General features: G+C 36.2%; 6 protein-coding genes across 9 annotated transcripts; 2 read left to right on the top strand and 4 right to left on the bottom strand.

The window, feature by feature from the left end:
- Positions 1 to 514: 514 nt before the first annotated feature.
- Positions 515 to 4395, bottom strand: H (transcriptional corepressor hairless). 2 transcript variants are annotated; one of them, XM_029323384.2, is made up of 4 exons: positions 3660 to 4395; positions 2907 to 3464; positions 1989 to 2798; positions 515 to 1864 (listed from the first exon to the last, which is right to left on the bottom strand). In XM_029323384.2, the coding sequence occupies exons 2-4, from the start codon at positions 3244 to 3246 to the stop codon at positions 1830 to 1832; spliced, it is 1185 nt and encodes a 394-aa protein (XP_029179217.1). In that variant the 5' UTR covers positions 3247 to 3464; positions 3660 to 4395; the 3' UTR covers positions 515 to 1829. The 2 variants fall into 2 exon arrangements, with proteins under 2 accessions (XP_029179217.1, XP_085340312.1); XM_085484186.1 differs by having other exon boundaries at positions 3665 to 4395.
- An 897-nt stretch (positions 4396 to 5292) lies between these two features.
- Positions 5293 to 6658, bottom strand: LOC114946741 (uncharacterized). Its single transcript, XM_029323395.2, has 2 exons — positions 6302 to 6658; positions 5293 to 6018 (listed from the first exon to the last, which is right to left on the bottom strand). The coding sequence occupies exons 1-2, from the start codon at positions 6515 to 6517 to the stop codon at positions 5413 to 5415; spliced, it is 822 nt and encodes a 273-aa protein (XP_029179228.1). The 5' UTR covers positions 6518 to 6658; the 3' UTR covers positions 5293 to 5412.
- A 61-nt stretch (positions 6659 to 6719) lies between these two features.
- Positions 6720 to 8373, bottom strand: LOC114946723 (MAD2L1-binding protein). Its single transcript, XM_029323372.2, has 2 exons — positions 7770 to 8373; positions 6720 to 7673 (listed from the first exon to the last, which is right to left on the bottom strand). The coding sequence occupies exons 1-2, from the start codon at positions 8186 to 8188 to the stop codon at positions 7310 to 7312; spliced, it is 783 nt and encodes a 260-aa protein (XP_029179205.1). The 5' UTR covers positions 8189 to 8373; the 3' UTR covers positions 6720 to 7309.
- On the top strand, positions 7262 to 12534 carry Spt (Spitting Image). 2 transcript variants are annotated; one of them, XM_029323363.2, is made up of 13 exons: positions 7262 to 8318; positions 8473 to 8581; positions 8784 to 8996; positions 9072 to 9260; positions 9352 to 9525; positions 9621 to 9745; positions 9815 to 10317; positions 10392 to 10594; positions 10671 to 10872; positions 10963 to 11154; positions 11249 to 11341; positions 11444 to 11737; positions 11802 to 12534. In XM_029323363.2, the coding sequence occupies exons 2-13, from the start codon at positions 8528 to 8530 to the stop codon at positions 12128 to 12130; spliced, it is 2571 nt and encodes an 856-aa protein (XP_029179196.1). In that variant the 5' UTR covers positions 7262 to 8318; positions 8473 to 8527; the 3' UTR covers positions 12131 to 12534. The 2 variants fall into 2 exon arrangements, with proteins under 2 accessions (XP_029179196.1, XP_029179189.1); XM_029323356.2 differs by having other exon boundaries at positions 7262 to 8581.
- Positions 12535 to 12995: 461 nt separating this feature from the next.
- Positions 12996 to 19785, top strand: LOC114946701 (uncharacterized). Its single transcript, XM_029323351.2, has 3 exons — positions 12996 to 13439; positions 14099 to 14435; positions 14565 to 19785. The coding sequence occupies exons 1-3, from the start codon at positions 13266 to 13268 to the stop codon at positions 18239 to 18241; spliced, it is 4188 nt and encodes a 1395-aa protein (XP_029179184.1). The 5' UTR covers positions 12996 to 13265; the 3' UTR covers positions 18242 to 19785.
- A 523-nt stretch (positions 19786 to 20308) lies between these two features.
- LOC114946677 (transmembrane protein 209) lies at positions 20309 to 22896 on the bottom strand. Of its 2 annotated transcripts, none has more exons than XM_029323321.2 (8): positions 22703 to 22896; positions 22474 to 22599; positions 22091 to 22401; positions 21700 to 22011; positions 21474 to 21607; positions 21016 to 21342; positions 20700 to 20921; positions 20309 to 20634 (listed from the first exon to the last, which is right to left on the bottom strand). In XM_029323321.2, the coding sequence occupies exons 1-8, from the start codon at positions 22747 to 22749 to the stop codon at positions 20506 to 20508; spliced, it is 1608 nt and encodes a 535-aa protein (XP_029179154.1). In that variant the 5' UTR covers positions 22750 to 22896; the 3' UTR covers positions 20309 to 20505. The 2 variants fall into 2 exon arrangements, with proteins under 2 accessions (XP_029179154.1, XP_029179164.1); XM_029323331.2 differs by having other exon boundaries at positions 20310 to 20634; positions 22100 to 22401.
- Positions 22897 to 23014: the final 118 nt, after the last annotated feature.

The raw sequence follows: 23014 nt of genomic DNA, 5'->3' as shown, positions 1-23014 counted from the left end.
CCGATCTACGGTTTTTCCAATCCGTGGCGCGCCGACTCTTTCGCGCTCTTTTCTAGTGACATTCGTCGCGACCAATCAGAGTCGTCGACTCGGCATGTTTTCTACGATGGCGCCAATTTTAAATTTACACTCTATACATTCTTTTTGGATTTTTTTTATCTCGCAACGTGAATTTTAAATTAAACATTTTAATTTAAATCACATGTATATATCAACGTTAGATTGTTTATATAAAATACTAAGTACACGATAGATGTACGATATATATATATATATATATATAATAGATATACAACATTAAAAAATGAAACGAGTTGTTTAGGATTTTTTAAAAGTAATTATTGCGGTATTTACCGTAATAAATAAATAATTGAAAGGATAGATTTATTCAATATTACAAGAAAATGATTTCGTATATATGCAGGTAGCGAATAAACGTGTAAAATTACTGCTAAAAAAGAGAATAGAGAGCTGATATGGTAAGTGAAATAACATGGTGAGAACTAATAATAAATAGTATATGAAATATTTATATTTATACGAAATTAGTCTCTCTTTTCTATACAATTGCTCTAATTGCGCAATCACATACTTTTTTCCAATTTTCGTTCGAGTCGCTATAAAGAATGCGTAAGTCGAATAATTAAAATTACTCATTTGTAGAACCTGTGCGAGCTTGCCTTCTTTTTTCGTTAAATGCCTCTGACTAAATAATAAATAGAGTAAAAAAATGAACGTCAATTCGATGCAAATATATATATATATATAATATATATGTACGTAACACAAAGATATATTTATTATATACATATAATAATAGTGCCTTTTTTTATAATACATATCCATAAGAATGTTTATAATTTAATTTCATGGAATTTCGATAATTACTTGTAAGGCACACCCCACGGTCTTTACTAAAGTAATTTTGTATGTTGTCTCTGCATTAATATCATATAAATAACTGTATACTGTTGTGTGGATATTCTATTAGAGCCTAAATTTTTATTATGCGTTTCTATTTTTTTAAGAATAATTAATACGCTAGATATAGAGGCGATATAATAATCTGTTCTGTACATAATCCTATGTCTTTCTTATCGATTCTTTTATATAAGATAGATAATATACCATTCTTATTAATGGTTATAATGACAGTAACATTATAAGAATAACGGGAAAATGCATAAATGAGATGCACAGGGATGTGTATTCGTGTGTGTGTGTGTGTGTGTATGATTTGTTTGTGCATCTTTCATTCTCTTCGTCGCAATATATAAAATATGAATAGTAACGTCGAAAACAAAAAAAAATAATAAAATATATGAATGCAATATCACTAGCGCATCGTCCAGTCGCTAATACATTTTCATATTGACAATATATAGATTTACGATTCGTCATAAATAATAAAAATAATAAAAATTCGCGCGCCGATTCTTTTTTTCTTTTTCTTTTCTTCTTCATTCACAAATCACGTATAATAAAAACATGTGTAACGTATACACACACCTAGAGTGGCATTTTTCCCCATATTTTTTTTCTTGTATACTATACCACACTTTCGTGTAATTTTCCTCTCTTTTTAAAATCTTGCAATATTAATATAAAATACCTATGCCGCCATCGACAATTTATGCATTTGTATATACAAGTACAGCTCTCCCAGAATCCAACTATCTGGATCTTCTCATCATATCTCTACTTACTAAAAAGATACTATTGTTGTATGAATAAAAAAATACTAATATATCGCATTGTCGTTGCACGGGCAGTGTTTGCATAGTGTTTCATCCATCGATAAGGCACCAACTCTATTGGGATCCTGAGATTCAACCCGCATGCTTCGACAGATTCAGAGGCATATCTGCGGATGAGAAATAACTCGTCAACTCGTCTTATCCTATTCGATTTTTAACATTTATATATAATATAATAATTATATAATATATAATATTAAAGTAAAATAAAAAATAAAATATAATGCATACCTGAAGGAGGTGTGAGAGTTTGTTCCCTGTAGTCTTTATAATGTGGAGATGATGGATGAGTAAGCGGCGGTGCGTACAATTGCATAGGAGGCGGATAGTGGACGGGAGACGGATAGTGAGGTGCCATCCATAGAGGCGCCGCTCTATACGGTCCGGGCAACATCGGCAATCCATAGAGCGGATGATGAACGGATGTATTGCTGGACCCGGTGTAGGGATCGATTCGTACCCTCGGATAAGTGTTAGTCAATGAGTATTTTACAGGTTGCCGGTCGTCTGGCTTCAGTAACGTTCTCAAGAAGCCTGGGGACTCGGGACTCGGTTTGTTCTCCGCCAGGATACTCGTTATACTGTACGACGACAGCTGTTTCGCGGAGGGAGTCGGCGGCGCGCTTGTCGCGCAAACCGGTTGCGGAGTAGCTCGCCTCTTGGACGCCTGATCCTCCAGCGAAACTCTTTCCATCTCTCGGAGTATACGTTTGCGAGGCGAGACGACATTAGGATCCAGACGCGACAGTTTATCGATGATCAGACCCAGAACCTTGCCCGACGATGACGTGCCGTTCAATTTTCGAGATGACTTTGTCGGATAAGGCGCCGTTGATTCCGGAACGAGACTCGCAATCGTAGGATCTAACGGGCGTCTGCGTTTTTTTGCTATTAAACGAGGATGCGTGCATAGGCGAGTCTTCGGATTTCGGCGATAGTAAAAATTAAATTCCGTTGTTATCCTGCGTCGGGGATGGGTCTGTTTCCAGCAGTGATCTCTCTGCCAAGGACTGGACTGAACCGACGAATTGTCATCGGAAACTGAAAATTTATTACAACACTTATATTTTTATACGACGGTGAAAATTAAAATGGAAAAGCTTTATCGCAAATTAAATAATAAATAAAAAAATGTTGTATACGACTCACCACTAAGGGAAGTAGAGCTCTCCTGCCGATTCGGTATAGTGCTAGCAGGTGGCCAAAAAGTTTTCTTTGGCACGGGAAACCACGTAGTTTTCTCTCCATCCCTGCGATGAGACAGTTCCAAGATAAACTTTCCATCTTTGAAGAATTTCAAGCGACCTCCCGGGGTCGGCAGGCTGTTATCGATGCGTGCTTCCGTGTGATGAGCCGGCTGGGGACTTGAATTTTTACCATTTGCCTTGGCAAGGGTTGGGTGCAATGTTGACGGATCACGCGAGCACATTTCTGTCGTGCCCCTCACGTGAGCTGCGTGAGCATGACATTCTGCTGACTTTTCACGCATGCTGATACTTTACCGGTATCCATTTTCCTCCACTTGGGCTTCTCATACTTTAACTTGTCAGGGTATCCATACGATACGATGAGGTGTGACAGGACTCGTCTGTCTCCAGTTGAGTCACCTGACTCGAAGAATCAAACCCACGTGCATAAAACGTCGCAGTACTCGGATTCGACAAGAAACGTTCTCATGTTCCCAGTTCCTTTTTTTTCTTCCTCTTCCTACAAGAAGGAGATAATTGTAATTTGCAAAGTCCGAGGCACACGTATCATTGACAAGTAATCGATATTCATGTTATTTAGGCGAGAAATGAGAAATAAATACACGAAACACACAGTATTACAAACTCGGAGCGAGCGACATGATGGCTGACAGAGGGCCGCGATTGAGTTTTACTCGGTCGTAAATAAACCAACCGTGCCTGTATTTATTCGCTGGCGAGGTCCTCGAAAGCACTCGGGCTCGTCGGATCACCCCGGGGAACGGTCCAGTTGTCACCACGTCGGGATCTCGGCAGCAGCGCTCCGGAGACAGCGGGGCGACATATTATTTTTTCACCCGTAGGAAAGATACAACGTGCACCTGCGCCTCGGATCGGGAAACTGGCTCGACGCCCGGGCGATATCCGGACGATCGGAGTCAGTTCGATCGCGACGAAGAGTCGGCGGTGAAATCCGGCGGTGCACGAATGTGGCAGACACCCACCCACCCACGCACGCATACACACACATACATACACCCTGCCTTCCTGTCTCCGCTGCTACTTCGTCGAGGCGCGCGTCCACCGACGACGACGTCGTCGTCCAGGAATCGCGGCCTCCCGAGGAAGACGCACCGGACACCTACGTACGGCACCTAGCAGCAGCAGCAGCAGCAGCAGCAGCGATCGCGGATAGAGAGAGTGGACAGCGAGCACACATGTGTTTCGTTCGGCGTGCAGCCCGCGCGTCTGTCACCGGCCTCCGGATCCCGATGGCATTCAGCGAGGACGCTAGGGCACGCGCGTCCGTCTTCCGCGTGATTCCTCGCCCGTCCGCGGGACGATTAAAAAAAAAGCGAAGGAGAACTCTTGGCCTCCTTGGCGAGTCGACAGTGGTGTCGACCCTTCTCGTGTCGACAACACTGGCGATGGCCGTCCGCGTTCCGCGCGTTCCCCTTTTCTCTTCTCCCGTTTCTCGTTCGAGAGAAACTCGATTCTCCCCCTCCCCCACGCCCCGACCGTGTTTTTCGACCTTCGAGGACCGATGCTTTTCAGAATCGATCGGATCTTGTTATTTTGTTGCTCCTCTTGTTTCGCGTCATTTCGTTTTGACAGATCTTTTTGCATTTTTTTAGGGATTTTTAGCGTGTCGGAAATGTCATGGTTTACCGCACGGATTTGTGTTCTCGATTTATGTCAAATCTCGTTCCGCTCGTTCCACAAATTCGGATTCCCGCTTCTCGACGCGAGATGAAAACTCGCGCGTGATTTGTATCGATGCGCCTTCTTCTCGGACGAGCTTTGGTCAGTTGCGCGAATGAGATGGAAAATTAATATTTCGGAAAAATTCTAGGATAACTTCGAAAGCAAAAGTTTAAAGATTAATATATTATTAAAATTAACAACGAGTTAAAACGAAGATTGATGTATTTGTATTTCTATAGTTCCACAAAGAATTATCTCTTATATCTTCTTTTTAACTTTGTTTCTAGTATCTTTTTCAGCTTATAAAAGTTATAATTAAATACAACTTTTAATTATGTTAATCAATCTCTATTAATTGCTCTACTTATATTGGAATTTCTTTCAAAGAGAATGTCTTATGTTGATTATGTTGTTTACACTCTTGATGAATATATATACACAACATCTTTTGACACATTAGAGACATATATAATTTATAATATAATTCTCGCGCATCTCTCTTTTTAACAGTTTATTATTAATATATAAACCTCCAATATTAAAAAATTCGAACTTGGAATTTTCAAGATGAAGCTCGAGAAAAACAGAAAGAGAATACAGCTTATATTAATTAACATTAATGAAATAAGAATCACAATGCAATGTATCATTCATAAAAAAACAACTCAATCATGTATACTTTATAATTTGATTACTACAAAAGGCTTAAAAGTAGAGTAAATATATTCGCTTAGTAACTTAGCTCGTAATTTTTATATATCGGATTAATGCAGGTATCTATTTTCAAATGTTCCATCCCGGTAAAGATTATTCCCACGAAGCATCAGGCCTTGACAGGGAGATTTGTGCACATCCTCGATCGGCTCGTCATCGGCGGCTCTTATTTGTATAAGGAACATACGTCGGCTCCTGTCGGATAGATTTAAGTACGAGCCGTGAAGCAGCAGGTAAGAGAAGACGATGATGTCGCCTTTTTTAGCCGGCACCGGCTCAGCTTTCGCCAAGGGATACTTCTCAGGATTGGCGTAATGGAATGTTTCAGCCCTACCCTCGTCGTGCACTCCGAAATCCTCCAAAGGTCCCAGTTTGTGGCTGCCCGGATATACCGCTAACCCACCGTTCTCCGGCGTCGTGTCGTCCAGGTGCAGGAATACGGCCAGCATGGTGTGCTTCTTGTGAGGAAAATAGTGATAGTCCTGATGCATCAAATAAGGCGCTCCCTTCTCCGGTGGTTTCACGTGCGCTTTGGTGTGATGAAGCATAATATCCTCGGTGTCCATGATATCCTCAAGGGCGTCCAATAAATTCGGATGTGTGATTGCCCGAGTAAAAACCGCATTGTGCATTTGCAGATTGTGAATAGATTTTACCTATATATAACAATTTATTTAGAATATAATTTATACTATATATATATATAATATAAGTTATAATAATATATATAATACATAATATATCATATACAATAATTATATATATTATAATATATATGATAATTTTATAACAATAATATATATATATATATATATATATATATATATACCATAAATTTGTTTTTAACAGTTTATGCATTTAATTTTATGATAAACGATATTTATTTCGTAGAATATAAAAATATATAACTGTTATATACACTTTATATATTTCACTTACGGTATAATCGGCACCCCCAGCTAATTTCTTCATATCGTTTCCGACCCAACTAGCTTCCAAGCCAAGTTTTTCACGCTGTTTTCTCTCGAATAATTCATTATAGGCGTCTGATATTTCATTTACTTCCTTTGTAGTATATATGTTTGTCAACTTGATGAAACCATTTTCTTTCCAGAATAGCTTCTGCTCTGACGTTAAAAACTTCAAGCTGGCCATTTGTGCGATGTAAAAGTTTAACACTTCTTATACAAGATGTAAGAATCTTCCTTTCAACGTCCAGAGTAAATCTCGCGTCTCATACCGAATATTAAATAATGCATTATCCCACTCTCTAGAGGTGGTCCTCGGTAGGGATTATCTCTGTATTATGCAGATTCATGATGATCTTAAAACTATAAATTTTTATAATCTTCATGTATGCTTTGCAAGATGTTTTATTTTATATCTTAGATTAGTATAATATAATTATGCCGAGTAATAATTAATAACAATACAACTTAAGGTAAAAATATTTAACATTATATTTTTATGTATACGATATAAAATGTCAAAGTAATTATATAAAAATTCATATTCCTTGCAAAATAAATAATTAATAACGTAATTTTTATCTTATTGTATAATATATGTATAATGATCAATAAAATGTCTAATTATTGCATAATTTTGCGATCAAATTTCTTAATTACATAAGCCAACCATGCAATAAGAGTTATCTTGTTGTGTTGATATGAATAAAAACATCGTATCAGCTCTTTCTGATAGCGCGGATAGAAATTTCCATCATGACCTCAACGTTTTTGTCAAGTCATATTCAAGTCATTGCAATGTCACTGCATGTAGCAATAAGTTTACTATTAAATGCATTAATATGTGCTTTAATACTGTTTTCATCAGACTTTCAAATTATTTATGATATTGCTATATAATAATTTTAAGTAAAAAATTATCTAACGTGTGCAAAAAAAAATTAATTCCACTATTAATTATTACATTATGAAATTATGGTCATGAACAGAATTTAAATCCCTTCACAATTTGTTTTGACTGATACCACCGATACAAAGATTCAGTAGAACTATTATATTGAGTATATTGCACATTGTCTTCAAGCTTCTTTTCTAACTGCATATACGAATCATGATATATTTGAACAAGCGATGCACAATTACACTGCACATTGACTTGATCGCTCTGGCACAGTTTGATTCTGAAGCAAGTTGCAGTTTGCACCGGTAGCTTATATTGCGGTTTAGGTAAGAAGAAGTCTGATACTGAATTGTCATCGTTCTTCTTCAACATAACGAACACATTTGTCATATTTAAGGGAGTACCCATGGCTTCTTGAAACTCGCTGCACTCCAACAGGGACCTGTACGCAATCAAATCAAACAAATGTAAATTATTATCGCAATTGTTTATAATTGTATACAGTGAATAATTATTATGTTCTCTTATTCCTATTGACCTTATGAGTTTTAAAAGCGGTTTCCTCGAAGAATGTTGATACTCTTTATGCTGTCTGCTGTTGAGAATATACGAAGGGAGTTCTATCGCGATGCAGAGCTTCGAGGAAAATATCGTGGAGCCAAACAATATAGCAATTTCCTTGACGTCGCAATTCTTGAGAAAGAATTGCGAAGCTAAATGATCCGAGACGTTCTTCAGCATATTCGACAAGGTTTTGAAAGAGGCCACGTTTTTATCTGTCGCCTTCACATTAGTCTGATACTTGGCTAAGGCTTCGTAGGCGAACGGTATCTGTTGTTTTTGATACAAAATGTATTTCATGAGTTCGATCACCACTTTTGTGTACGAGTCATCGGTCAGCGGCTCGTCCAGATTTACGTTAATTTCCGTTTCGCCTTTCTGGCCTCTGGAAAACATGTTTCACGAAGAAGGAATTCAAAACGAAATATCTATATATCTTGGAATGGAAATCGTCCGCACGAGAAAAGAAAAAAAGTCATCGACACAACAGCATTCGCATGATACCCTTTTTTTAAACGGATTGAAGGTTAGTTTAGGTTCAAATTTGGAATACTAGAAAGGTTAGGTTCGATAAGTCGAAGATATAGAACCTGCTTCATGCGACGTGTTGGTTGCCATGTCTAGTTAGTTACTAAATTCAGTTTATTTACATCCGCCGTTGAAATATATGAATTTTGAAGTTTCATGGAGAACTATAAACAGAAATATGTATTGTGAGATATAAAATATCTGATAATGGATCTGAAGACCAAGCGGATGAGAGAGCTGCTGGAACCTCTGCAACAGCAGGTGATTAAAATTAATATTTCTTCATATGTTTAATAATTAATATATATTCATTAAGACTACATTATGACGTATTAATGATGTGGAAAAAATGTTCAGCATTTTCTAGATTTATTATCAAGTTAAATAATTTTGCGAAATTTTAATATTAATGCCTCGTTATTAAAAATGAGAATAAAAGCTAAAATGATTTTGTTCTTTTTAGATGAGCATACTGCATTCATTGCTAACCAACGTTTCTGTTAATTCATCAGAAATTTTGCTTACAAAATCAACAATCTTTGAGTATCTGTATTCCTTAATTCAGAGATTTACGAATTTAGCAAGTAATGATAATTGTGACAATGAAGAAGCAAAGTGTAATGATGCAGGGACAAATTCAAAATATGTTTCTCTGTTGAAGGATATTGACAGGCTTGTAAGTAGCAAAAGAATCTTAACATTTTACATTGTATTGTTTATTAAAGTTTAAATTATTTATTACTTTTTTCAGATTGAAGCTCTTAAGAGCAATGATATTAATAAAAATACGACAGAATTATTACTTAATAATTTCACATTAGCCTTGCGAGCTTTAGAGGATTTAGAATGTTTGCCGTTGAAGCAAAGGCTCCAAGATTGTCTGGATTATGTTCGAGAAATGAGCATAGCAAATGAGATTGAGGATCTTCAGAATATAAAGGTAACAATTGATGAAATAAATTCGAACTGAATTAAATTCTTTTAATATATTTTTAATATTCTTTCAATATAAAATCTTTGCTTCTTTAAAGGAACTTGGTACTTCGATATTGGAGCTATTTGAACCATTACAAAAATACAGAAGAAGTTTGGTATCTACTTTTTTGTCAGAAAAGCTAGCTTTATATTCCTCTCAACTGTGCACAACGTTTGAGATGCTAGTACAATTGGCTCAGGAGCAGCATCGATTAAATGCACCAATCTATGTAATAAATTATATATATATATATATATATATATATTTAATATTTGATTCTATTTAAATTGTTTCTACATGTACATTTGAAACATGTATATACAGGCTTGCAAGAAGTATATCTGTGAAAGATTGTGTACTTGTTGTGAAATGATCTTAAACTTATTGAATGGATCAAATCCGTCACTGGAAGAGGAAGCTTTCGAGAAGGACAATCATTTCGTCTATAAGTAAAAAAAATATTTTTAATACTTTGTAATTGTATTTAACTGAGTCTGATATTATGGTACACTTTGTAGAATGGATTTAGCATTAGACATTCTATTAGAAATGTCAAACAAAACGCATCAGGAGCAATTATCTGAATGTGGAGAACTATGGTCGAGGCTGGAAGATGTTTTTTCTCATGCTATGGCAATTACTCAAGTGTGCCAGCTATACAATTTTAAAGCCATAACCGGATCATGTCAGTCTATAGTATTGGAATATGAGAAATTGAAGCAGCAATTATTATCGGAAACACCAGATCCGGCATTAAATAACTTATTTATGCACACTTTGACCGATTCTCTTTATCGTTTAGAACGTAAAGTCAATATAGCAGTATTAACACTCGCGATGGAAGTATTCAGCAATCCTTATGCGGCTTTGAGAAAGCTCGTTATGACGTGCGGAAATTCATTAAGCGCAAAAACAAGATCTATGAATGATCTGAAAAATCTTATAGAAGATTTTGATCAACTTTTTGACCAAACTGTGCAAATAGGAATATTTGCTATCGCGTGTTGCAAGGACATGAATCGTCAGTCATTTTTCTTTATCAAATAAAATCTTTAAATTACTACAATTATTTTAGTATAAATTTATTGATTTCAGGTAATAATAAAATTCGTAATTGCCTCGCCGGATTCGAATCCTTAGAGACGGAATTGATTTCTGCAATAACTTCCTTCTACTTACATCCAGATAATAAAGAAATGCGTTCCAACGTCAAACTGTTGACTTACCAGTGGCAACGAGAGATGACCAAGTTTCAAAATGTTGTAAACCTCATTATAAATTCAGCTGCCTTTTGCGAAGTAAATATCCAATTTATTATGAAGAATTATATTTTTAGAGAACTTGAATATAATACTTGAATATATTCTTTCTCAGATAGTCATGGACAGTCTTCAAGAACGTATAACAGCAATCTCGGATTGTTTAGATAATAGACAGCCGGTAACGCAATCTCAGGTGCAAGGTATTGTTCAACGTGCTTCAGCTTTATCTAGCCAAGTGACAACGATTGTAAATGACATTGGGACTGAAAATATTGATCGTCATACAATAATGATGACAAGGGAATTGAAAGCAGGTAATTACGATACGTTACATTATTTTTTAGACTCTCATAATTTGGCCAGATATGTACAGCGATATAGACGTACACATTTCTTTATTATAGCTATATTTGAGGCCAATAAAGCTGCCAAGACTCTCCTGATTGAAAATGCAACAGAGCCTCAGCAATTGCGGGTGATAAAACGGTGTGAATTAATATTGAATGTTGTTCAAAGATTACAGCCTGCTCTAACTATGATCATGAATAGTACATTACATGAAAAATCTGTAAGAACTCAAGGAGATTCCAGCCATGGTATGATAAATAATTTTGTTCAAATAACGTTTTGTAGTAAACAAACACTTTACTTATATAAATCTACTATTAAAAATAATTTTTTATATTGCAGGTATTATTTCAAAAACTATCAATTTCCCATCTACAATTTATGGTTTACCACGCGATGAAAATTGTATAGCTTATATTAGAACACCCTATACAGGTTTGTGAGAACTTACAAATATTTTATATACATATGTTCTGTATATTTTGTTTAGTTAATATCAACATAAAGATTATATATCAAGTTTTATTTATGTTTTAGTAAAAGCGCATAAATCACAAGTGTCTATTCAACCAGCAAATAGCGTCGGAATGCAAAAACCATCAGATTTGTCACATTTGATACCTTATATAAAAAGCGGTCGTACTTTGCGCAGCGAGCATTCCATTATGTATAACACGCTGCATAAAAATAAAAATGTAACAGAACCAGTTGTCAAAAGCGACGTATCTCTTAGGAATCTGTCTAGTGTTAGACAACATCTTTTTAGTAGAGATAGTTTTAAAGTTCAAACTTTAAACATTGATATATCTGAAGAGAGCATGGATTTAACAGGTACTGTGTACTTGAAGAAATTTATATTGATTGGAATTATGATTACATTAGAAATTATTTTCAGCTATCTTAGAGAAGATGACTTTGTCGTTTACATCAAAACATGCAACGTTTACATCTTGCAAATCCTTAAAAGTACAGAATGTATCTTCTGAAAGTGCAAATAAAGAAGAAGTCATTTCTAATACCACCGGAGAAAAATTATCTGGAATTATTAAAGAAGAAGCAAAAAAAGGTCCAAATAAATGTACAATAACGGAGAAGGTGGGTGATTCTACTATATCTGGTGGTGGTGATGCATCTGTAATCATGGAAACCTGTCAAAAGCTTAACAGTGTTCAACTTTCAAGCAATAAGATTGAAAAATCAACATCAGAAAAACACGAGATTTAAAAAGAGGAAATTATTTCATACATGAATCTCTATTATTAAATAAACATTTAGTGTATAATTGTTATCAATTATAAAAAACAGTATTTAAAGGTTGCAGTTATATGTAATTAAAATATGATAAATATTGATACATGTATTAAATATGATAAAGTGAATGTTATATAATATCAATTTTACATTCCAGTATATGATAAATCTAATAAAATTAAAATTTGAATTGTATAAATGTTGAATTTTATTCAAAATGTGAAATTTTATGTGAAAATTTAAGTGTGTTTGAAACAATAAAAGATAAAAATGTTTATATTCTAATCCCTTATTCAAATCAGGAGACATGATAGTCTAGCATTGGACATTAATTATAATCAAATGTACAGTCGAACAAGTAAACAATTTAGAAATAATTTTTATTTTGTTAAACTTTTTTAACTAAAAATGTTTATAAAAGATTGTATATGATTGTATATAATTGAATGATTATTTAAATTAGTTTCAACATTACGATAAATATATACATATTATTTAATTAAAATAATCATGCAATTATTAAATATATAAATTTAAAAAATTTAATAAAATAATTTTTTTAAATCACTACTGTGATTTCTCATTCTATAAAACGATTCAAAGCATCCGCAATGTCAAGTGGAATGCATCTTACGTGTCGTAAATTACAAACGGAATAATAGAAACTATTACAAGATTATTAAAATTTGTTCCGCGTTTTTTTTTTCCAGAAAATCTTAAAAATAGACATTTCTTTTATTAAAAATGCAACAAATTATTTAAAAAATTCAGCTATACGAGAAAACTAGAAACATTTTTCTTGCACTTCCCGACAATCTCCTCCGCCCCCCTGCAAATCTATCACGTTCAATGAAATTCGCTTGGAAGAACGAACATGAAGAGCCAAAGAGTGAACAAGAGATCTTGAAGAAAAATATAGGAAGATGTAGAAAAAAAATTATAGAATATTCTGCATATGTGCGGCATAAATTATTAGTGACAGGTGAGACAAGGTGAACGGACTAAAAAGAGAGGGAGAGAGAGAGAGAGAGAGAGAGACAGAGACGTCCCAGGCAGTCCAATTCGCAAGTTGCTCCGAGTTGTTCCAAGTCAGTCCACCAAACAAAACATGGACGCCGTGGAAATAAATACGTCGGGTCCGCCGCAGAGCGAGGACGCGATCGGGTCCGCGATGAAAATATGCCGCGTGTGCCTGCTGGACAACCTGATGATGCGCGACCTCTTCGCCGAGAGCGAGGTCGCGTCCCTCTCCATGAAAGCGATGAGCTTCACCAACGTTAAGGTTAGCTATAGACTTTTCGAGGTTAGACACCGACGCAAATTTCGATATTATTGTCACTTTTCCCCTGGAATCTCCTACCAATCTTCGATCGGCCGGGATTCCACCTCCTCGTTATCCTCTTCACCGAGCGCAAGTCGTATCTTGTCAAAGAGTGCATAACCTTGCATCTTGTGCATACTTAATTGGTGTAATTTGATTTTTTTTTTCTACACGTAAATAGCTTTTTAAAGTGTACCTACAGTGACCATCCGTCCTTTATTTAGAAGATAATCCTTTATTTCAAGTAGCTACCTTTAGATTTAATCATTTTTCCAAAAATTTAATTTTATCCTTTATTTAAAAAATTGTGTCCTTTATTTTTTTATTTTGCGTTTCACTGTCTAATATTGTAGTTTTAATGTGAAAATTTATATAAAAACAACGGTACGTCTTATCCGGCACCTATTTAAGAAACCAAGAGTTTGTTTCAACATAATCGAATCAGTTTTAAGCTAGAAGAATAAGAACATAGACTTCTGATAGTCAGAGAATTATTTTTTTTGCTCGCAAACTGATTTGGAAACATATTGAAGCAGTCCTAAAATTTTCAAATTTGTCTTTTATTTTCTCTTAAAAAATATACGTCATCATAAGTATACTAAATAATGTATATTCATCAGATGTTACCAGGTGACGGTTTACCAGCACAAGTGTGCTGCATGTGCGCCGACAAACTGGAGTCGGCGTATGAATTTAAATTACAAGTGGAACAGGCCGACAGCGTCCTCAGGGACAGGTATGTCGGGGGAATGATAAAGGAGGAGTTGTTCCTCAATGAGGTCGAGATACACTTGGACACCGAAAGGAATGACATAGAGGAAATAAATGTCAACACTGATTATGAATCTACTGTCGCAGTTTTGCCAGAAGAGTCAGACGTTGAGAAGAACTTTTTGAAAGAACAATTTATGATCTTGGAACACGAAAAATTGACTAATCCGGAAGAAATACAACAGGGTGAGTAAAATATGATTGATAATCAATCAATGATATTTTAAAGAAATTCAAAAAGAATGTATATTGTTTTAATAATGAGAATAATTTATAGCTTGTCGAATTTTCTTGTAATATATTGAATTTGTTTAGATCCAGAACAGGATCATTCGCAAGAAATTACGCAAGAAGATGGTCAAAGTATTGCAGAAGATTCGCAGCAAGAATTAGTTGAAACAGAGGATAATGATATGTCAAGCACTATTAAAGAATCTAGGAATCAAAAATTTTGCATGAACGAAAGTATCACTTCCAGTTATATGGAGTCGATTCCAACAGAGGAACACGATTACATTGTGCAGCAACAGTGTGTGTTGCCGACTGAACAATTTCCTTTACAGGAAAGGATACAGATGGATACACAAGTTGAACAAAGTATAGCAGAATGCCAAGAAACATTATCTGAATTAAATCAAGAGAATCAAGTTGAGCAAATTCAAGAAAATCAAGCTGAACAGATTCAAGAAGATCAGACTGAACAAATTCAAGAGAATCAAATGGAGCAAATTGAAGAGACTCAAGTGGAGCAAATTCAAGAGACTCAAATGGAGCAAATTCAAGAGATTCAAATGGAGCAAATTCAAGAGACTCAAATGGAACAAATTCTAGAGACTCAAGCAGAGCAAATTCAAGAGAATCAATCTGAGCAAAATCAAACTGAAAGAACTGACAAGAAGAAATCTTTCAATGAAGAAATGTCTACAACTGATAATGAGCCGATGGTGGGAATACAAGATACTCCTCAAAATGAAACCAGAAGAAGTAAACGTAGATTAGCTCGTCGAACGTTTGCTGAACGGGATTCCGACGAGGAGAATTATTTCGAAAATCTGAATCTTAGTTCTCGATTGAAAAAAGCACAAGCGGATAAGGTAGAGAAGATCTTTTTTATGTGTTATCTGTGTGATAAACAGTTCCTGTCGAAGAACGTTCTGAAGGAGCACATGCACTCTCATGAAGAAGTGAGGAAAGCACTCTCCTTAAAGAAAACGCCGGAGAAGCCGCAGAAGTCGCAGACCAACGTTACCCCCACGAAGAGTCCACCATCTGGAAAAAAAGCCAACAAGTGCCCTTATTGCGGTAAAGAGTATCTGTACATAAACTCGTTTACCAAACATATTAAACAGCACGAGCGGGAGCGAGAGGAGGCGAAGGAGGATCCTATGCCGCTCGAAATTTCGTTCCACGAAGATGAGCATAGTCTAGACTTCGAGGATAATAATTATGATAACAATTCGGACAGAGAATGTAGAAGACGATCGAAGAGAGCAAATACAGGCGATGGAAACGATGACGCCACGACGAGCGACAATGAGCAGGATAAAAGAAGAAAGCGCAGTCGCGTTGAAGAATTCGAATGCGACAAATGTTCAGAGAAATTTGATACGAAGCGAAGCTTGCAAAAGCACTCACTCACGCACGTGAGCGGGTTTTGCAAGCTTCGCTTCGAGTGCACCCTGTGTCACGAAGAGTACGACAGTCTAGAGCAGTTGAGGGATCATCGAACGAAACATGTGGTCGAAGGCGTGCTCACTGAGCAGGATTTAGAAGACATGAAACAGATAGTCAAGAACGTCGAGAATGACGATGACGAAGATAACAAGAACGATGAAGAAGGAGAGGGCAATGAATCTGGCGAATTGGTCGAACAAAATGCGAAGGAATTCAAGTGTCAGAAGTGTTCGATGGCGTTCGCGCGAAAGAAGTTCCTGTCGAGACACATGGAAACGATGCATTCTGGAACTAACAATTTCGAATGCAAGATATGTCATCAGCAGTTCGCGCGGAAGGATCTTTTGCGCAGACATGCCGAGCAACACGCCCGAGTAAAGACCTACAAGTGCACTCAGTGCAACAAGACCTTCGGTAATGAACTCACTCTGAGAAATCACCTGCTCACCACGAATCACAAGACGTTTATACACGGACAAGAATACGACCCGAACAAGCGTATAAAGCGCGTAGCCGCGAAAGCGGCGCAGAAGATCATCGACAAGATCAAGACAGAGGACGGTCTGGAGGATTACGACGACGATAACGACACCGTTGATTACGACGCCAAGTTGGACGGGCCTTATTATCGTCGTAAACGCGACGCTACACCAAAGAAGTACAATTGTAAGAAGGATTTAGAGTGCGCGACGTGTAATAAGAGATATAGTTCGAAGCAAGCGTTGACCAAGCACATGGAGCAGCACGTGAAGGACGAGAAAGCGGCGGAGAAGTTGAAGAAGGCCGCTTCGGAGAAGAAGGAAACGCCGAAGGCAACGACGACGACGACGACGATAGGCGATAACGACGACGACGACGATGACTCGGACTTTGAGAGCGGTCTCGATTGGCCGATGGACAGTCACGAATGCACCACGTGCAAGAAACGTTACAGCACGAAGAAGTCGCTGCTGCGGCACCAGCTGCTGCACGAAGAACCGAACTTTGAGTGCGACATTTGCAACATCAAGTTTTATCGCAAGGACAAGTTGAAGGCGCACTATGACAAGTGCTCCGAGAAGAATCCCGATCAGGTAAGAAGGTGCAATATTTGCGGCGACACTTTCGAGAACAATGAGATTCTGCGAGAACACCGGGCTAAACACGTTACCGAGGGTATTCTAACGGAGGAAGATTTGAAGGACATCGAGTTGAAACCGGATGAGAAGAAATCGAACGAGAAGATCGGCCGGAAGAGGAGAACCGATATCGTCGGCCTCGAATGTACAGAGTGCAACAAACAATACACTTCCAGGAAGGGTCTTCTACGACATATTCAGGTACATGAAGGTAAAAAATACTTGTGCGACATATGTCCGAAGAAGTTCTATCGTCGGGAACATCTCAAGATTCACGTGGCCAAGCATAATATGGTAAAACCGTACAAGTGTACCCGCTGCACCAAACGCTTCATCAAGGAGGAGCAGCTGAACAATCATTTGTCCAAGCACGATCGTACCTTCAAGAAGAACAAGGAGACCGATAGCTCCAAGAGATTCCTCTGCGAGATCTGCAGCAAGAGCTTCACGCAGTCGACGACGCTGATAGCCCATTTGCGGGCGCACAATGGTATCAAGCCGTACGTGTGCGAGGTCTGCTCGAGACCGTTCACCACCAACGCCTACCTAAAGATGCATATGCGCACGCACACCCAGGAACGGCCGTACATCTGTCAGTTCTGCTCGCGGGCGTTCGCGCGAGCCGACACTCTGGCGAATCATCTGACGTCTCACACCGGCGAGGCCAAGTATCACTGCAAATGCTGCCCGAAGAACTTCCGGCGACTGAAGTCGCTGAAAGAGCACATGTTTATTCACACGGGCCAGCGACCTTACGAATGCCCGACCTGCGATCGCAAGTTCAACAACAACGGCAGCCGCTATGCACACAGCAAGCGCTGCAAGCAGAACCTCCTGCGGAATCAGACCCGGACGCAATATCTAATACAGCAGCCGGAGCAAACGCAGCAGCAACAGCAACCCCAGCAACAGCAACCCCAGCAAGTGCAGATACAGGTGCAGCAACAGCCGCAGCAGATGCCGGTACCGGTCAGGCTACATCAGACCACCCTCGGCCAGGCACCGGTAGTCAAGGCCCAGAGCATCAAGACAATCGCTATAGCGAGGCAGGAACCGACCACGGTAACTATCCCGGCGCAGCCAGCCATGATGCAGCAGGAAATCCTGATGCCTCTCATTTTGCCGCTCACCGTCACTCTCACCGACGTGGGCGAGGAGGTGATACTACCAGAGGGTACAAAGATATACACCACTTCCTAATCGAGCCATCGTCTTCTACCCTCGATTAATATATAAGAAAAAAAGACATACATTTTTTTCGAGATGAACAAACTGATCCTTCCGTTTTCATTCCCCGCATTTTTTTTCAACGCGCACGGGAAAATCGGAAGGGATGATGGACGACGAAACGATGTTGCATAGATAGATCGTGTATTATGATGAGAATTTGCTTGCATTCAATAAGAGGGGATATGCGTGTGTACTAGATGTGTACTGTTAATATGATGATAATAATGACTATGATAATTAATACGATGAGAATTTTCGAGAGAGATAGAGAGGGAGGGAGAATCATTTTTCTCGAATTATGTATAAAACGTTATATCGAAGTTTATTTTTGCAACGGGTGAAGGCGTTAATAAAGTATATATATATATATATATATATATATATATATATATATATATGTATATGTATGTATATGTAATTTATCTAGAAAGTTCCAAGATATGTACCTTTCCATATATAATAACGCGTATTATCAGAAATGAATAGAGTAAACGTATTTGACAAATCATTACGGAACAAGATCTTTGTCATAAATGTACATGTAATATAGATAGATTTTCTTTTAAGAGACACACATTAGAGATAAGAAAGTACAAGCTTTTACGGCTACTTAAAGCTTAATGTATTAAATAATGATATCTACTTTTTCAGTTAGTTTGTTCTTCCAGAATGTGTTTCTTCTTTTTTTTTCGAATAAAAAATTCATATCCAATAGTTTGTTTGAAAACACAAGAACAGTTATATATAAATCTAATAATGTGTTTTGTGATATTCTATATTTCTTCTAAAAAATATAGAACATTTTTTTTAAATATGAATGACAAAACATATTATGTTTCATAAAATAACATACTTTTATGTAACATACATTATATAAAATAATATACTTTTATGTAACATACGTTACATAATTTTTATATATATATTATTATTATATAATTATACATATTATATATTACTTTTAAAAATCTTTGTAAAACTTTCTTTTTCAAACTGGCTTTATTGTACTTGCTATCTTTTTTTCATCAATGCTGTTTCATCAGGGTACATGTAGTATTAGTTGTATGAAAAAAAGTATCTTAAGCAATTTTATAACACCATCTCTTATATAAAACCAATTTGCATGAAACTTTTATCCTAATAAAATATTTCTTATATGCCAAGTACTCAGTGTCTTATAAATTTTATATATCGCTGAATTCAATAATTTTTTTCCATTAAGATATATAATACTTGAATGTCTTTAGAAGGATGTTCTCGCAAAAGTATACAAAAATCCTAGAAATTATAAATTTGGCAATAAATATGTTTCATGCGCAATGTGCTCTTAATGGCATGCTCTTACATATAATAATAATTCGTGTCTGCGTAAAAGTTGTAAAATTAATATGCGATTAAACGTAATATTGCGTGTATAAATACATTATATAAACGTTGTTATAATTAATATGTATGTGAGATATCATTTCTTATTAAGATTTTGTTGCATGAATAAAGTATTTGTTCTAATCTTACATTGTGGTTTATGATATCAGAGTTACTAAACACTTATTGTATTAACTTTTATTGTACATATATATATACATATATATATATATATATATATATATCGGTTCGAGCTGATGAAATTATTTGTAATTTTACAATGCATTATAACCCAAAGAATAATAAATTATAAAACCTCGTTTAAACACGATCCTTTTTCGACTTTTTTATATCAAATATGTTTGATGATTAATCGAGTATAGCAATGAAAAAAACATTAAAAAATTTATATACGATTAAAGTGTAATCATATCTGCAAATTTACAAAATTATAATTTAATTAAGATTATACTCATTTTTATTTTGATATAAAAAAATATATTTTTATTACTTAACCATTGACAAAATTATTAATCTTGATTATTTTTCTACAAAGAAGTGAAACATGACAAATAATTGGAGAGTTTATAATCAAGGATCAAAATTTATTTACATGTGGTCATGTATATGAATAAAAAATATTCAAACAATTGTTTTCTTTTGGGTATAAATGTTTCAGATTTATTTTATTAATTGTTAAACCGACATAATATACATAGAAAAAATATAAAATATTACAGTCATCAAAATGTTATACAAGTCAAATAAATGCCCTAATGATACACAATATCTTTTTATGATAATCAATATCCTTTTACCTTTCTTTTTTGCAATTTTATTACACAGCAAATAAAAAAAATTGCTTAATCTCAACCATCTATCACCCATAGAATATTAATTCCAGATGATCCTGCATTAACTCGTCCCAACATGCCGTGATCTCGTGTTTTAACTATGTATAAGAAGAGTAAAAGCGTGTGGAACAAATTATTGCGTCCCTAAAAATATAACACGTTGATTAGTGATGAAAATATATAGCCACATGATAGTTTTTTTTAGTTACCCGTTGTAATTCTTCGTAATCGCTCGGGAGAGAGTCGCCGGACAATGCCAAACTATAGTGCGGCGGATTCGCGGATTGGCAAACTATTATCGGGCCCTTATTTCGCGGTAGCTCCATGCCAGATCTGGCCATATATCTCGACGTAAACGGTCTAGCATCCGGCTGATCCAAGGGCGCCTCTAATTGCGTGTCCATATAAGTCGAAATTAAGTGCATTATTATCTGCAGGAAATATATGAATGTTATCATAAAAAAATTAATGACATTTTTGGAAATATATTTAAGCTGAAGAAAATTTATAATATAATCTATATACCGCGGAATCGGTTGGCAAACTGGAATCCCATTCCTTGCCATTGTGAGATCCGCCACTGTTCCATTTAAATTCGCTCATGGAGCCTCCCTTCGCGAGTATTTTTATTCGTTTTACGAGATACTCCTGATTGTTAGAAAGTTCCAAAAAAGGAACCAATGTGGGCAGTGTAGGAATCGCGGAAACGAGAAATGGTGCTTGCGCGAGTTTTCTAAGTCTATCAAGCCCCACGTGGCCCGGCTGCGAATCGCTCAAACCATGACGTACCAATGCTGTGCATATATTGTCTATCTCCAAAGCCACACGTTCGACAACTGTTTTGCTAATCCACTAAAATGTTTTATATAATTTTATTAATTTCATATATTATTAATATACATATATAATACATATCAAAGTATTCAATCAAGCATAATTCTTACTCTTTATACTGTGTACTTTGACTTATTTATAATGCTTACCATGCGAAGGTTGGCAGTCCATTCATTAACTTTATTTAAATCAATTCTGTATTTTCTCCACACATCCAATGCTCCAAATGTGCCTCTTGGAGAACTTCCTTCTTCAGTACCAGGACTAGCTGCTTTTGTTTTATCTGAATAATAGTATAAATATTATACTAAAATAATCGTGCGTAAAGAAGATGAAATAAGAATATTTAATAAAAGATGAATTTTCAATTTTTACCAATAGTAGGTGCAAGCTGATAAGCGCATCTTCTTAATAGTGGTGATACTTCACCAGGTGTTCGAGTGGCAGGATGAGACCAGAAGGAACTCAAGAGATTGGAAGGTTGATCAACCTTTGTGGATAATACAGACTTTCTTTGCTGTTCAATTTCTTTGAGATAACTCTCTAATTCGTCTTCATCTTGAATAAGATCCTCGTTTGTTAAGCTACTGTTTGAAGAAATGTTTGAGGATTTAAACAATCCATTAGAGCATATAGCTGATTTGGGAGAGGAAGGACTAGAATATTTAAGAAACGACGAACAATCCTCTGGAAAAAGAGAAAGATAAATATAAAAAATTTGTTTTATATGTTAAAATATAAGAAACGATAAGAGATTGAAAAATACTTTGCATACTAATTTCGCTCAGAACTGAAGATCCAAGAGGCGTTGTGCGTCTACTAAGATTTATGCAGGACAAATTCAACGAGGGGCTTGGCTCTGGAGTTTTCTGCTTCTGAGGCACTTCGGTCTTGAACAGAGGATCATCCTCTGTGACTCCTAAGAGTGGCCTTTGTTTGGAACTGAGTGAGATTGGCTTCAAGCTTAAGGTAGCCCATATATATCGTATAATATGATAGAAAGCATTTAGAGCAAATATCGATGCTAAACACCACTCGATCCAGTAAACTGGCTTATAGGCAGGTCCACCGTATACTCTGAAAACAAAATCAAAGTGTCATCAGCATTACTGCCATTTCATATCGTTCAAGAGAAACAAAGAGTCTTACATATCAAATACTACAATACTAAACAATACGCCATTGATGAAGAACCATGTGATACTGTTACGAGCTTTGGTTTGCGTTTGTCTTAAATCCAGTAGCTGTTCTACTTGTGGCTTGGGTGTTAAAACTCTGTAAACATAATATTTATTCGCAATTTTAACAAGTATTTCATACAAAAAACCGCACGTGAACACGTTCTAACCTAAATCAATAATATATCTAAAATTTTCACCTTGCGTTCGGAGATATACACTTCATAGGAGAGTGAAAATTACTCATTTTAGAAAAGTCTGCGCCACATTAATGTCAAACAATTACTATCACCGCGTTCTGTGCATTTCAAGAGAAGTACTATTATTTTTCCGCGTTTCATGAAACGCTTGTCTTCCTACATTTTTTTAAATCTATTGCCAACGGTATAATTTTCCATTTTAATATCGATATTAGCGTATCGATATATATCTCGAACATTGATCGGTCGAATAGAGAGTTTTTTATATATCGATAAAAATTCCTAGATGTAGACTTTTCGTGTTTATTTTCC

Source organism: Nylanderia fulva, unplaced genomic scaffold, assembly GCF_048542155.1.
Source record: "Nylanderia fulva isolate GAGA-0341 unplaced genomic scaffold, ASM4854215v1 Scaffold3, whole genome shotgun sequence".
In the NCBI taxonomy this organism is placed as follows: domain Eukaryota; kingdom Metazoa; phylum Arthropoda; class Insecta; order Hymenoptera; family Formicidae; genus Nylanderia; species Nylanderia fulva.
This window is presented reverse-complemented; position numbering and strand designations above follow the sequence as displayed.

Excerpts from the sequence above, each read along its gene's own strand:
- H (XM_029323384.2), bottom strand. The coding sequence starts at position 3,246 with ATGCGTGAAAAGTCAGCAGAATGTCATGCTCACGCAGCTCACGTGAGG. Across the intron at positions 2,799-2,906 it reads GAGCTCTACTTCCCTTAGTG|TTTCCGATGACAATTCGTCG; the intron begins GTGAGTCGTATA and ends ATAAATTTTCAG. Across the intron at positions 1,865-1,988 it reads AACTCTCACACCTCCTTCAG|ATATGCCTCTGAATCTGTCG; the intron begins GTATGCATTATA and ends TCTCATCCGCAG.
- LOC114946741 (XM_029323395.2), bottom strand. The coding sequence starts at position 6,517 with ATGGCCAGCTTGAAGTTTTTAACGTCAGAGCAGAAGCTATTCTGGAAA. Across the intron at positions 6,019-6,301 it reads CTGGGGGTGCCGATTATACC|GTAAAATCTATTCACAATCT; the intron begins GTAAGTGAAATA and ends TGTTATATATAG.
- LOC114946723 (XM_029323372.2), bottom strand. The coding sequence starts at position 8,188 with ATGTTTTCCAGAGGCCAGAAAGGCGAAACGGAAATTAACGTAAATCTG. Across the intron at positions 7,674-7,769 it reads CCGCTTTTAAAACTCATAAG|GTCCCTGTTGGAGTGCAGCG; the intron begins GTCAATAGGAAT and ends GATTGCGTACAG.
- Spt (XM_029323363.2), top strand. The coding sequence starts at position 8,528 with ATGGATCTGAAGACCAAGCGGATGAGAGAGCTGCTGGAACCTCTGCAA. Across the intron at positions 9,746-9,814 it reads GACAATCATTTCGTCTATAA|AATGGATTTAGCATTAGACA; the intron begins GTAAAAAAAATA and ends TACACTTTGTAG. Across the intron at positions 11,155-11,248 it reads TCAAGGAGATTCCAGCCATG|GTATTATTTCAAAAACTATC; the intron begins GTATGATAAATA and ends TTTATATTGCAG.
- LOC114946701 (XM_029323351.2), top strand. The coding sequence starts at position 13,266 with ATGGACGCCGTGGAAATAAATACGTCGGGTCCGCCGCAGAGCGAGGAC. Across the intron at positions 13,440-14,098 it reads TGAGCTTCACCAACGTTAAG|ATGTTACCAGGTGACGGTTT; the intron begins GTTAGCTATAGA and ends TATATTCATCAG. Across the intron at positions 14,436-14,564 it reads TCCGGAAGAAATACAACAGG|ATCCAGAACAGGATCATTCG; the intron begins GTGAGTAAAATA and ends GAATTTGTTTAG.
- LOC114946677 (XM_029323321.2), bottom strand. The coding sequence starts at position 22,749 with ATGAGTAATTTTCACTCTCCTATGAAGTGTATATCTCCGAACGCAAG. Across the intron at positions 21,608-21,699 it reads TCAGCTTGCACCTACTATTG|ATAAAACAAAAGCAGCTAGT; the intron begins GTAAAAATTGAA and ends ACTATTATTCAG. Across the intron at positions 21,343-21,473 it reads GGACTGCCAACCTTCGCATG|TGGATTAGCAAAACAGTTGT; the intron begins GTAAGCATTATA and ends AAAACATTTTAG.